The sequence below is a fragment of the Aulonocara sp. 'chitande type north' Nkhata Bay genome, linkage group LG19, assembly GCF_057382095.1.
Source record: "Aulonocara sp. 'chitande type north' Nkhata Bay isolate Kocher_YH1m ecotype deep benthic linkage group LG19, A_spYH_male_GT1.1, whole genome shotgun sequence".
Classification (NCBI taxonomy): domain Eukaryota; kingdom Metazoa; phylum Chordata; class Actinopteri; order Cichliformes; family Cichlidae; genus Aulonocara; species Aulonocara sp. 'chitande type north' Nkhata Bay.
The window spans coordinates 2,287,268-2,302,461 of NC_141362.1; the positions used below are offsets into that span (position 1 = coordinate 2,287,268).

Sequence of the window (15,194 nt, forward strand, 5' to 3'; positions counted from 1 at the left end):
CTGTCTGCTCTCCAGTTCTGGTGTAAGTGATGCAATAGCAACAGCTTATCTAACATCTCTAGAAGCATACCGTTGTTATTTTTGATGGTGAGTAATGAAATATAATAACTGTCCAACCAACAAAGGTTTGGCTACAAGCCTACAGCTGTAAGGCAAGTCTTATGATTGTAACCCTGTTAAAATAAAAGGGAGAAGCTTTGTGTCATCGTGGTTACAATAATGAACACATAAGGCTGTGGAGCAATACAGTTTAATGAAAGTGTATCCTGTAGTTTGGATGAACAGCAGTCCTCCATGCTGATGTTTGATTTTGTCAGTTCACTCATCTCAGCCTGCGTGATGTCACTGTGTTACCTTGGCGCACACTTTTATTCCTGGAAGGTGATTTATTTTATTTTATTGTATTTTTTTTACCTTCTAGAATCTACCAGCTCTCGGGCAGCTGAAGCCTTTGTAGTAAATCCTGCTCCCCTGTGATTTGAAGATGTTTGGATACGGGAGCACCACTGAGATGCGTTTGATGGTCCTTAATAATGTAGTTGTTTATGTATCTGACATTGCAGATTTATTCTTTAGAATGATAAAGTAGCTATTAGGAGACTGACTCTGAAAACAGTCCCGAGGATGCAGTTAAAACTGCACTTTGTATTAGTCTGACCCTCCTGCTACATTCTTTCTCTTTTTACAACATCGCTTCACCAAATCCACTCATTACCACTCCTAAAAACAAAGTGAGGGTCACTTTGTTTTTCATTTATTGAAAAGGACTCCTTCAGCTCTGTTGCTAAGTCAAGTGAAGTGCTTCTTATCTTCTGTTAAAACTATAACTATGAATCATTTGTACTGGAGCTGTAAAAAAAAAAGTGTATGAACACAAACCTTTAAATCTCGCAGAAAACAAAATGTTTTTTATTCCATCATCGTGTACCAAATTTTTCTTTGTGATTGAAAACATCCCTCGTTTGTAATTTTAGAGCACTGATTGTAATGTTAATGCATCCAAGTTGAAAATATATCCAGCGCTAACCTTGACCAATAATTTGTGCATCTATTTAGACTTTCAGATGACGTGAATAGGTATTTCTATATTACGCATCCAATTAGTCTGCATTTATGCAGTTGTTCAGTTTACTTGTGTTTTGTCCAGCACTTGTACAGACTCACCTCTGCTCACCTCTTGACATACTTACCATCTAAAGATTGCAAAATGAATAAGGCTTTGGAATCACTTTGTTCCATGACTAATGGTGTAATTTAGCTGCATTGATGTGCAGTAGGAAAAGTCCTTTGAAGTAGAGTAGAGCAAGACACTGATGCAGCAACTCAAGCAGCCATCTTCAACATCAAAGAGAACAAATAGTTGCCATGGAGGTAAACATCATCCCTCCGTCCCCTTATTCCTTTGTCATTACTTCTTTCTGTGTACCGTCATTTACTGTTTGTACTGAAGCAATACCTGAAAGCCTATTTGTGTGAATCTACTCTTCCTTTTCTGCTGGACACTTTATCAGGTATACATTCAAAGTACTGGGATTCACCTCCTTTTACCTTTAGCACTACCTTAATCGCTCATGGCAACAAGGTGTGAAAACATTCCTCCGAGATTTTGATCTACTTTGAAATGATGCAGTTGTTGTATTTGAATACAGTGAATTTACCAGTTTCAGATTATTTGAGCTTTGTTACATTGCGACCTGATAGCAGCAGCCATCAAAAGATGAGTACACTTTGGTACTAAAGGGATGGACATGGTCATACAATGGTGTTTAAACAATGCTCTCATGGTGCTACTGGGCCCAAAGTGTGCCAATACAATATCCTCCGCACCATTGCACCACTACAACCAGACTGAACCGTTGATACAAGACAGGATGAATGTTTGCATGTTTTTATCCAAATTCTGATCTTATCATTAGAATATTGCAGCAGAAATCCAAAATCTGTCACCACCATAGTAAAGAACAAACAGCGATAATTCCCCCAACGTTTCAAGCACAGTGCATACACAGGCAGGTTGACAAACATGGAGGAGCTGGAGGGGAGAGTGAAAAGCAGGTCCAATATTATCTCTCAAAATCAGCCAACCAGTGAAGCTGTTGAAGGACAGGAGAAATATATTCTACAGAAGCGGTTCTGGTAGTTACACGAGCAACTGCATTTTGGACCAGCTGACGACTATGGAGAAGTAACCAAGAAAAGACAGAATTACAATAATCAACGCGGAGTGTAACCAGGGCACATACAAAAATAACAATCCGGTCGTTAAGTCTGACGTCACTAGTCGTGTCTGGGTCTAAACTCCGCTGCAGGTCCATATATCAAACGATCACTGTGGCATTACTGAGAGTTGAAAAACTGTCTAAAGTCTTTCATCTGTAATAAAATGATCAGTGTTCTGCTCTACCAGGTGTAACAACTGAGTTTAACATCCAGGCATCCATGAAAACGGAATTTATGACATTTAACGGAGTTAGAAGTTAGCAGGAAGTTAGCTTGCTAGCTTCTATCTAAATACAATATAGCATGTCCTGACTGCAGGGTTTTGGAAACAAATTAAAACGTACAGCTCTGTTATCACTTCCAGCATAAATGAAGACAGAAAACTAAACAGCAGTGACGTTTGTAGGGTTACTGAAGTTGGGCTAGCTGGTATATAATGATGTGCTACGTGACCGCTAGCGACACAGCTATGTTAGCATAATATAAACAAGCTAACTTTTTTTCCACTCGATAAAAGTTAACGTGAGTGTTCTCGGTGGTCAGGAACAAATGTAATCGCATGGCAGGATGCTGTAAAAGGACCAAACTTCAGCCAGGAGAACAACTGAGATAATCCATCCACAACACGAGGTTAGTCATTCATATACTGCTGCATGGGCTGGGCTGTAGTTACATCCTAAGGTTTTAAAAACTGAGCTTAAATAAATGATTAGCGGTAATAAAAGCCGAGGGAGGTCAACAGTGATCACTGACTGTTTTAGGAGCTTTTTGAGATTAAATAGAAGAAAATACATAACACTAAACATGTTAACAACACAAAAGCCATATTAAACGCAGACTACTTTAGACCCGGAAGTAGGATTCGTCACGTCATCACTTAACGACCGGATTGTTTGACGTCCTGGTCACTTGCTTGTCCAACAACACTTAAAACTATTGAAAACATTTATAAAAGAAGTTTAAAACTACTTGACAAAAAACAGACTTCCCACCACCACTGTCATGTGTTAAAAAAACATAAATTATTGAACTTCAATAATTTAGTGGCACCCTTATTGTTTGCACTGAAGCACCGCAGCAAATTCCTAATGTTGTAAACCTCAACATCTGGCAATAAACCCATTCTGATTCTGATTCTGATTCTGATACTCTGCAACCCGCCAAAGGGGGCCCAGGCCCATCCGGACCGGGGCCTAGTTCAGCAGCACCTTTTTGGTTCCCAGATGTTCTGTACTCATAAAAAACATTCATAGCTTTTGTCCCATCACTTTTGCATGTCATATTATAATAAGTGAGTCAAATTTTAGTTATGTATTTACAGCATAACAACAGAATTTAACAGTTTAATCTTTTAAATAAACATATTTGTGAAATTGTTTTAAACTTGTGACTGTTTTGCAGTTTTTTGTGTGTAGAAAAAATACACTTTACACTTTCTATAATTTAAATGTAAAAAGTTATTTTTATACAAAGGTACATTTTTATTCTTGTAATTTTATACATATATATCACATATTTAAAAATAACAGAAAAATTCAGTAAAACCTATTACTTAAACATGTGTTAAACGTGTTACAGATATTTTTATAGTGTACTGCAAAAATAGATTTAAAATGTTGACATCACTTTATAACTGGGATGTTTTGTTAATGTTCTTGATGACTTGATGTTAAATAGAAAGGCCAACATGGCTGATGACATGTGGAAGAGTAATTTGTATTGACACATCGATTGCTTTAGACAGAACAATAATGATGTGATGAGATGGCCTATTCTCGTTTGGCTCTTGGCGAAGGCGGTCGCACTTTTCTCCTCTCCTCCTTCCCCTTATCTTCCCTGCTTAGCCTCTTGTGTCCTTGTCTTGTCTCGTGTGTATTACTTTCCCTCGAACAGTCTCTCACTGTCGTTCTCTAAAACCTAAAAGAGAATTATGGATTTGATCAACTGGTCTCTGAATGCTATTGACACCCTTTTCTCAACGAGGAGTCTGGGCTTGGGAGAGCCCGAGTGCCCTGGAGGTACTTTCCCTGACGGATACACGATGGACGGGTGGCAGAACTGGAGGATCATGTGCCTGGCGGGACTGTCGATCGAGGACGCTGAAGATATCTACCTATTTGGAACCATGATAACAGGGTTCTTGCTGATCGGAGCTGGCTTGGCCCTGGCTTATCGGAGAATTAAGAGAGCAGAACCGGCTGTTCAAACCCCCCCAAGGCTGCCCGCTGGGATTGAAGCGATGGGTTGAGGCGCGACTTCTCACAACGAACGCAGCATGGTTAACACCTTGGAGACGCTTACAGCTGCCCTGAAGACTCAAAATAACACCATTGAGCGTATGATGGGATACATCAGAGAGAGGCCTGCTCAAAATGAGAACCTTGAGCGAAAGTTGGATCACATCGCAGAACGGCTCACTGCAGTTGTGGGGTCTCAGAATCACAAGAATGACAACACCACGGACCAGAAGTTTGATACCATCTTGGGGAGGCTCGCGGCTCTACAACGGGAGATTGAGAGACCAGTGTCGGAGTGTTAAAGATCAGGTTTGAAATTCTCCTAAGCTGCTCGCATAAAAGAAAAATCAACGGCATCAACATGCGAACACCACGGCGCCAGCTGCACGGCTCAAGGCTGGAGCCGCACAAAAACTCCCTGATAACGACTGTGTTGAGTCTGTTCCTTCCCATCCCATGCAAGGCCACCTGGTTTGGCTGGAAGACTGTTTACTTAGCCTGATAGGGTGAAGGACACTGTCTCAGCTGAACTATGGACACGCACACACATACACTTACACTGATAAGCACTCACACATCCCCCCTCCCCTTCCAATGCCTTCGATGCTTGTTGCCTCCTGGGAACACGAGGCGGGTCTGGGCCCGCGCTGGTGAGTCGGCGCAGTGGCAGGATGGCTGCTGTGTTGCCTGGGATTACTCCTTTCCCCTACCCAACCCTGTTGCTGGTCACGTGCTCTATAATGTTGTGCTGTGGACATTTAAGTGCTTTTTTGTGCAGAGGAGTTTTTTTGTTTCCTGTTCTCATGCTGTCCTCTATAGCCCAGCATGAGCAGAGGTCTCTTTTTTTCCTCTTGTACTTTTCCCATTGTAGTGTACATTTCAGTGGTTTTTTCTGTAATGCAACCGTTCTCTGACTTGTATCCCCATGTGATGTCTGTGTTGTGTGTGTAAGGTCGGGGGGCGGGTTCATTTCACTGCAGTTTACTGCATGTGGCGATTAAAAGTTGATGATGATGATGATGATGATGATGGCCTTTATTTGTCAGTTGCAGGTCTTTTGCCCACAACCGAGATGACAGACCTTGCCGACCGTACATACAATACAAACATCACATTGGGGAGACAGGTCAGGCTAGGTAGCGAGGAAAAAAAAACATTGAAATGTGTAACACAGAAGGATAATACAGGAATGCACAGATATCAACACACCACAGCACAATAAACACAGACAGCAACATGGGAAAGTGTTCCAGTGTGTACATCTGATCTGGGACCGCTGCAATCTTTGACTGCGCCTCCAACTGACCCGATGTCCACATCAGAGGGGAGGTAAGCGTTGGAGGTGGCGTTGGATCCAGGGTAGGGAGGGTGATGCGTCAGTGAGTGCTTATCAGTATCAGTATGTGTATGTGTGTGTGTGTCCATAGTTCAGCTGAGACAGTGTCCTTCGCCCTGCCAGGCTAAGTAAACAGTCTTCCAGCCAACCCAGGTGGCCTTGAGTGGAATGGGAAGGAACAGACTCAACACAGTCGTTATCAGGGAGTTTTTGTTCAGCTCCAGCCTTGAGCCCACAGCTGGCGCCGAAGGGATAGCCGCATTATGATGGTGGTTTGTCTTTTGCAACAACTCATGAGAATTTCAAAGCTGTTCTTTAACACTCCGACACTGGTCTCTCAATCTCCCGTTAATAGCTGCGAGTTTCTCCATGATGTTATTTACCTTCAATTCCGTGGTCTATTCAGGCTTTTGCTCACAGAGCAGATTCTGAGACCTCACGACCGCAGCCAACTGATCCGCGATGTAATCCAGCTTCCGCCCAGAGGTGTTATTCTGAGCCTTCACTGCAGCCGTTAGCGCCTCCAAGCTCTTAACCATGCTGCACTCAGTGAGCCCTTTCTGAGAAGTTGCGCCTCGTCCCATCGTTCTAATCCCAGCGGGCAGCCTTGGGGGGGTTTGAACAGCCGGTTCTGCTTTCTTAATTCTCCGATAAGCCAGGGCCAAGCCAGCTCCGATCAGCAAGAACCCTGTTATCATGCTTCCAAATAGGTAGATATCTTCAGCGTCCTCGATCGACAGTCCCGCCAGGCACACGATCCACCATGTCTGCCACCCGTCCATCGTGTATCCGGCAGGGAAAGTACCTCCAGGGCACTTGGGCTCTCCCGAGCCCAGACTTCTCTTTAGGTTTTAGAAACAGACTGTGAGAGAGTGTTCCAGGGAAAGTAATACAAAAAAACACACGAGACAAGACAAGGACATAAGCAGGGAAGATAAGGGAGAGGAGAAAAAGTGCGTCCGCCTCCTCCGAGAGCCAAAGTAGTGACTTGAAGCAACTGATCAGCCTACACTGTCAGTGTCATCTGTCGTATGTAGCCACGAGCCATTATTAATAGTCAGTAACAGTACTTTGACCCGGGGGCCTGCTTCGTCTGATTATATGAAAATATTACAGTTTGATAAGATCAGCCAATTCCTTCTCCTTGTTCTGTCCACTTCAAGTGTTTTATCTTTTTCACACTCACTGGGTATAAGCAGCCATTGATGGACTTACACATATACATGCAACCTGAGTTTTACTTTTCCTGTTGCGTGTCTTACTTGGCAGGATATTGAGATAAGGACCAATGCAGGCCTGTACCTGCCCCAGATCAGCGACTTGTTGAACAGAGTTCCCCGGCAGATGCTGTTGCTGCTGAAGACCAATGACCTGCTGCGAGGCATTGAGACCACGCTACAGACCAGGGCCTCATCCTCATCCTTCATCAACATGTCCCGCTGCTGCATACGAGCCATAGCCAGGTAAGAAATGTACTTTCAGAAAGAGGTGACATAAGACATGACATAAGAATCTGTTAACATATCAAAGTCTTGGCTGGTCTGTGAGTTTTGACATGTTTCACTGGTAACATAGAATTTACATGAGTGACGGCTCTTTAGAGGTTACCTTGTTTTCAAACTGCAAACTTTTTGCTTTATGGTAGGTGGAAAAAGAATCAAATATAATAACCAGGGTGTTTTGTTTGCTGTATGTTGCAAACATGTGGAGGTTACTTTGAGTGACAGTTTGACCAAGACTTAGATTTCATACATGTAATGGAGGTGAATGAAATATTCTTTGTGCTCTTTGGAGCACTGAAAAAACCTTTTGATAAAATGTGGTATCACCTGTTCTAATTGCATCAGTTTTTAAAAATTGAAATAGGACACCCAAGAACCAAATGGACTCTCCAATGTGGACAGCACATCTCACTGGGTTTGTGCAGCTTAAATGAACAGAGGATAGTGAGGGAATGTGGCTAAAGAAAACTACATCTATGAAACTACCCAAAGGTCCAGTTGGGCTGCAGGTTGGTTCCATTTAGATGAACAATGTCAAGAATCCAAATATTCAATACCAATTTATCCATGACTAATGGTATGAGAACCTGGGCTTGAAGTGAAGGGCTCCATGGGCTGCTGATGAAAGTAAATTCTCATTTGTGTGTTCATTAACATCTTACCATTGTCATCCAAAAAACAACAAAACTTTACAAATAAATGTGGTTTCTTTTGATTGCACCATATTCTGTTTGTGTGTTTGGCAACAACATTTTAAAATGTCTGTGAAGATTCTCAGTCATCCAGGTCATCGTAGTCAAAGGAGCTTGCAAAGAAAAGCGTCTGGACTTCTTTAAATTAACGTCTTCAAGTAACTTAAAGAAGTCCAGACGCTTTTCTTTGCAAGCTCCTTTGACAACATTTTAAAATGTATTTTCCTAACGCTTTGAACATGTACAGAGCACATTGATTCATTCTTCTGTGCATCACAGTGCAAACGTCCTCACTATTCCCACAGTGGTAAACAGATGATGGCTCGTGCAATTGTCTGTGATTTTGTGTGAAACTCATGAGAAATGGCTTTTGAGAGAAATCTTGATTTTATGACCCAGACTGTGCCAAAGGCATAACCACTTCCTCTTTCTTCTGCTTTGTCTGACAGGCACAAGAGGACTAAAACTCAGAGCAGGAGAAGGCGTGTGCAGATCACGCTGGCCGAGTCTCTCAGCCTGTGGAAACTCTACATGTATGAACTGTTTCTGTGGCTGAAAGGATCCATGACCATTCTGATGCCATTACTACACTGAGACATATTTGGATGTCAACCTTGTTTTAAATTCATCTTTTACCTCAAGTGTCCACTCATTAGTGTTCAGATAATGATTGTAACATCGTTATCTGTAATTTACTCAGTATGCTGTACATTGCATTTTCAGCAGGTCACTATTGTTGGGAATTTTATGACGTGAAAAAACATTCTCCTGTAGGTTCTGTAGTGCAGAGATGGATCCTACAACATGAGCTCCGAGACATCTGGAAACCTGAACTTTTAATTTTAGCTTAAAAATGAAATATCGCAGTTTATATTCGGTAGGGAATAACACATACAAAATACAAACGGATTAGTTATTAGTTAGTATTAATTAGTTGTTAAAGGTGCATTATCTAAAATTGATGGTCAATAGAGCAGGAAAAATAGTAACTCTTACCAACACCTGATAAAACTCACCTGCAGATATCTACTGAGCAGCTAGCCTAAATGTTTGGCCAACAGCAAATTTGTGCTGTTGTCATCTTTTTACATGGTGGCACATACCAAACATGACATCATCATGAGGGTGGGTGTGGCTTAGCAGGTAGAGCGGGTTTGTTTTTCAATGGGAAGGCTGATGGTTTGATCGCCTCTGAGAAGCACGTGAGACAGTATTTGTGACAGAGAACGTCACATAAATGTTGCTGTATTAACTTCTATTCCTCTTGTCTTCATTGCATACCTCCACCTCTGCAGGCTTTCTTCCACCTGCTCCCCCACTCTCACTACAGATAAAAGTTTTATCCACACACGTCATAGCCAGGAGGACTCCTGCCTGAGCTCATCTCTTTACCTGCCCATCACCATTGCAACCAACAGCTGATCCCTGGTGTAGTTCCACCCCCACCTTGATCCCATCTGTCACTCCTATGCACACCTCACCGCTGCCTTGCTGTTCTCATATATGTCCTGTGCAGCCCTCACCTGCTGCTCTGCCACTCCTAATTTCCTCATATAATATCCCAGTTCCTCTCTTGGAATGCTGTCAGGCTGTCAAACAGAATGAACCCGACAGACGGAAAAAGAAAACGAAGGAAACGAATCATGACCCCTGGATCATGTATAAAACGTTTACCGTTAGGGTCATATGATCCTCTCAATGATAAGAAAATGGTTTATATTTGAATGTCAATTTAATGTAAGTCTGATACAGATCAGTTACAGATTTCCTACATACAGTATACAGTAGTCTGCATCTATCCCTCAGTCACTCGTTCAATGAAAATCACCTCACACTGTCCTAAACTCATTATTTACAAATGTTCTTGGCAAGAATGTCAAAAGTGGACAACTAAATGATGTAAGTGACCATTCCCCATGTTTTATCACAAACTGGTACAATCCCATTAAAAAATAATTAGTCAAAAACATATTTTCTCTCTGAATCATAACTGCAGTAAAATCTTTGTAGATGATTTAAATGAAGCTTGCTGTCTATAATGACTCTTCTTAACAGATACTGTCCAAACAATAAAACACAACTCTTACCTCACACCTCAGTGTCTGTCCTCATACATGTCCTGCACCACCCTCACATATGTCTCTGCCACTCCTGACTTCCTAACGTAGTACCACAGTTACTTTCAGGCACCCTAGCATATGTTTTCTCTAGATTTCCTTCTGACCTTCTGTATACTTCTCTGTTAACAAAAGTCCACTACAGTCTCTCCTGGACCTTTTTATACCTCCACAGGTGTGTCATCGGACCATTTGCCTCCCACTCTGCTTCGTAGCTGCCCTCACGTTCTCCTTTCGAATCATCACTTCCTGATTCTCTCTCATGTTCTTCATTCATTAGTCCCTCAGCTTATTCCTTTTACTCCTCAACAGTGTGTTACAAAGATGAAACACACGTCTTAGTACTCTGCTGTCTATCCTTAGTCTTAACCCACGTCACATCATTACAGCTTCCTCTCTCTGCCTAGCCAATCAGTACATGTCCTTTTCTCTGTCCGGGATCACATATAACTCATACAACTATAAGCCTTTTCGTTTCCAGTTTATTTTGCTGTAAAACCTCGCTCTTTGCTGGACACCTGACATCCCGCCACTCCTGTCTGCTTTCTCCATTTCCCTGATTATTCCACTTCTCTTTGAGATACCTTTCTATACTTTCTCATTCCACCACAAGAGAGGTCTCCTTGTCTTCTTTCCTCTGTCCACGAGATACACTAAATACCTTCTTGACTGTTTCACTCACCACTTGGGCTTTACTTTCCCAGTCATCTGGTAACTCGTCCCTAAAACCCAGAACCTGTCTCAGCTCCTCCTGGATAATATTCTTCTTTCTTCAGTTACTGCCATTTAGTACTTACCTCTGCCTTCCCACACACCACCAGTATACCCTAACCCAGGGGTCGGCAACCTGCGGCTCTTTAGTCCTTACAGTGGGGCTCCGCGTGGTTTGGGAAAATAAATTAGAAGTATTTAGCTGAAGTGTATTTTATTTATGTTAGTTCTTTTTTAACTTGTAGTTCTAAATTGTTAGATTATTGTGATGTTGAAATACAAAAATACAATTATATTCTATTATTTCTTCATTGCTCAAAATAAGCGTCACACTCGCGGGAGCCGGCGTACTCGCCAAAACACCATTAATTTATCGAGACTTTCAACCCCAGGTAGGCCAATTATGGATCTTCGGATCCACATTATGTCAGCAGCTCCACCGTGAACTATGTTAAAACAAACACCGCTCACGCCTCACAGACGACAGCTTACAGTCCTTCGTAAAGATGAAAGTGACTTCGTACAGCCCCGATTTGAAGACGCTGTGCGCAGAGGTTCAGGAGCAGAAGTCCCGTTGTAAACATATCACGGCAGGCCTTGCCGTACGCACACAGCCGGCTGTAGCTTTGCAGCTCACAGCCCGACACACACCAACACAACAGCATAGATCGCACAGACGTTAAGGCGGCGAGGCGTGATTGCGGGTGCCGCTCAGGTGCGTCCGCCTCCCCTGCAGCGGCGCTGCAGACCACGCCCCGCCACACACATTAACCAGGTAAAATACATATTTAGAATTTTGTAAATATTTATTTTTCTTTCTTTTTTTAGCAGCATAGAGCTTTTTTCCCAGTTATTTTTTAAAAGTCAGGTCAATGCTCCAAAAGCACAAAGGCGATATAAGGGTGGCTCACAGCAGTTTTTGTTTGCTGGATCATTTTAGTTCAGCTGGGTGTCTTTGCTTTTGCATTTCTTTAAGAGTTAAAAATGTGTTAATTACTTAAATAAAATGTAATTTTCTCTGTAGCACTTCATGGATTTCATAAGCAACACACCTTAGTTGTTCACACAAAGCATAAAAGTAAAAAACAATATATACAGTGTTATCTTCATTTTAGATGTCAACAAGTATTTGCAGCTCCCAGTGTTTTCTTCTGCGTGGAAACCGGGTCCAAGTGGCTCTTTGGTGTTAAAGGTTGCAGACCCCTGGGCTAACCCATGTCTACCCAACATCTGCTCATAAACTCTGTCTACTAACATCTGCTCCAGTTACCAGTCCCATAGTACATGTAAAGTCCCTACCTCCACACTCCTGCCTTCTTTCTCCCTGCCTCCAAGGTTTTCACCCTCTCCTCCTATGTTTGGGGCAACAGCACACAGTTTCCTTGGACAGCATGCTTGCCAACACACCGGAGGTTGTAGTTGTTAACCCAAGCTCTGACTGACCCGATACAGAAATCTCATTCTTGTTGATGTTTGATTTGGCAGAATCCCACTGCTGACACAACCCTCCCCTTTTATTTGGGCTTAGGACTGGAACCATATTTTACATACTGCACCTTTAAAACACACGGTGATTACTCTGGATGGCAGAGCTTCCAAATGAATGTAAGAATATTTAGCTCTCATTACCGGTCATGTTATGAAATTCAGTAGTCCTGATATTGAGACAGGAAGTATTATAAGCTGCCTTTTAACCCTGACTTGGCCAAGAGACTCATAACATTATTTCATAATTATCGTCAAATGTTTCGGTCTAAAATTTCAAAAAGGTCTGCTGGAGCGAAACAAACATGTAAAGGAAATGACGTCATAATAATAAAACAGTGAAGCAGCCAAGTGCCACATCTTTAATCCTTTTTCAAAGTGCCACAGATACAAATGCTGTTTCAATGCTATGAGCCAACAAAGTGATGAAGGGTGCTGAGAACTAGAAGAACAACCTGTACGAAGCTCAGTCCTGACAGTATTTCTAACTCATTCCTGCTCCTCTACAAAATACCTCAAAGATGTTTCCATCAGATCACAGAGGTTTCTGCTGATGGTGAATGCATCTGATGGATAAATAGCTTATGATAGAATTATAGTATGTGACTGACCGTGTTTACCATTTCAGAGTACTGTTGATCTTAGGTCAAATACTAGGCACTCATCCCTTAAGCGCAGCAGTTTGTGTTACTGACTGTGAAGCTGTCTGAGCTGACAGATAACAGGTACAGCGATGACAGAGACTGAACTTTTCACACCATCTCTGAGCCTGAGTCCAGCTTCAGAGAAAGCTCGTTCCTGCCCCTTGTATCCACAGTCTCATTCCAAAGCTGGGTGAGGGTAGGGATGCAGACTGACTGGTAAATCAACAGCTTCAGTTCTGGAGAGCATCGCAAATTCACATAAAAATTATGATATTAGTATTTATTCATAATTTTTAAGAAACCAGATACTGGATGGTTTACAACAGACAGGAACTCCATTTCTGTTTCTGTGACATTCATGTCTTTTATTGTTTTATGCAGAAGTTTCGCTTCATCTTATTCAGTGGATGACTTTTGATTTATGAGGAGAAAATATTATTTTAGTGTTTGGCATAAAACAAACTGATGTTCATTAAAGTTTTTCTATTTTTATTGTCATCTTTACTTCTGGATCCAAGTCAAATAGAAAAGGCTTTGGGTGTAGTGGAAGTTCAATGACGTCTTCACAGTTCACCACCGTGTTAGAGCACACAGGCCACAGTGTTTGTACTTTGCACTTCTTAGAATTAGCATGTGCAAATAATGAGGAAATCCTACACATGTCTTTGAAACAGCTGGTACGACGGAGATTATCTGAGACTTTACTGATTCTTCTATGAAATGATCCAGCACTGACCCTTGTGCCATGGCTTGAAGTAATTATCATTTTAGGTAATGACTGCTTATTGTTATGTTATTATTCTTATCTATTGAGCATGGAGTGTTTATTTTATTTGTATTTTTTTATTTTTTTTGTCCTGTTAAAAATTAAACGATTTTGTGTGTTTTGAAAACCAACCACTGCGTGTTTTGACTTTATTATTGAAATACAATAACCATGGTTAATAAAACGCAAAAGCCTTTACAAATTATTTCACTACAACAAAGAATGAAATGATCATAATGAATATCACGTTTGTTTGGAACGTTATAATTAGCAGGTGGACTGTTTTAAATCAAGACTGTTAACCTGGAAACTGGTCTTATTTTTTCTTTGGTTATATTTAGACTCAAAATATGTCTGATTGTAAAATTAAGGTTGCATCCAAAAAGTACACACTAATCAGAGGATGTTAAACTGTGACATCGAATGATGTTGATAAAGTTTTATTAACAAGATTTCCACTCAAAATTTTGTAGGCTGTAGCTCAGGAGCTAGCACGGTCAATTCCATAATTAGATCTACTGATTGGATGGTGGTAAATGGAACCTGGGGATTCAATTCCTGGGTGCCTCAGTCTGCATGCTAAAGTATCTTTGGGAAAGATACTGAACCCCAAGTTGTTGATGAGGCATGTTTTATAAAGTGCTTTGAGTGCTAAAGTAGAAACGGGCCATTTACCATTTACTCACTGATCAGTAACAAACTGTATAAAAAAATAACTTGAGTGTTACAAGCTAACTAAATGTAAAATGTAGTTGACTCCAGTTATCATAAATATATATGATGGTACGTTTTTAAAAAAAAGTTTATTTAACCATTCATTTTACGTTTTATTATTGGTGATTATTATTTATTTTGATAATTATCTCCGGCTGTTACTCTTAAATTGAGTCATATCATGTGCAGTTGCCACCAATCAAATGAAAATATAAAACACTATACCTGTATCCCACTAATCAGTGTTTTTGAAGGCCCGACACTGTGATTCCTGTTTCATTCCTTCTGTGCCACAGAATGTTGTTGTTACTGATAAATGGGTAACAGTCACACTTCATTATCTTGGACACCTACGCTGTAGTGTGTTTCCATTCATTTATGCAACAGTGTCTGAAATGGTTGATCTGATATCCTCGTGTTGGTGTTGTTCCCAGATCATCATACTAAATGTTGTTCCAGGATCAACATTGCAAGTGACCAATCAGAATGTTGTGACGTCATACTTTTGCGACTTCGGGAAAAAGCGCCGTAAAACAAAAAACTGTACTTAAACTGCGTGAAACCGCCTCTGTCCGCCGATCAACAGACCCTGACCCTAACCCTAACCGTAACCCTTTAATAAACAGTAAGCAGAATTGATATTGTCCTTGCCTCATTGGAATTTCATAAATGCACGAATGGAATAACGTCACAACAATGTGATTGGTCACTTGCAATGTTGAACCTGGAACAACATTTTCATGATGGTCTGGGAACAACACCGACACGAG

General features: G+C 41.3%; 1 protein-coding gene and 1 pseudogene across 5 annotated transcripts in view; both read left to right on the forward strand.

The window, feature by feature from the left end:
• Window positions 1-15,194, forward strand: part of adck1 (aarF domain containing kinase 1) — a 124,356-nt gene that overhangs the window by 85,275 nt on the left and 23,887 nt on the right. For 4 of the 5 annotated variants that reach the window (XM_086274890.1, XM_086274891.1, XM_086274889.1 and 1 more), the window contains 2 exons: window positions 7,063-7,256; window positions 8,437-13,841. The exons of the other annotated variant lie outside the window; for it this stretch is intronic. In XM_086274890.1, the coding sequence (XP_086131016.1) occupies window positions 7,063-7,256; window positions 8,437-8,581 (339 nt within the window). In that variant the 3' untranslated portion in view covers window positions 8,582-13,841. Of the gene's footprint in view, window positions 1-7,062; window positions 7,257-8,436; window positions 13,842-15,194 lie in introns of those variants that run through there. 5 annotated transcript variants of the gene reach the window in all.
• LOC147306307 (uncharacterized) lies at window positions 3,759-4,834 on the forward strand (annotated as a pseudogene).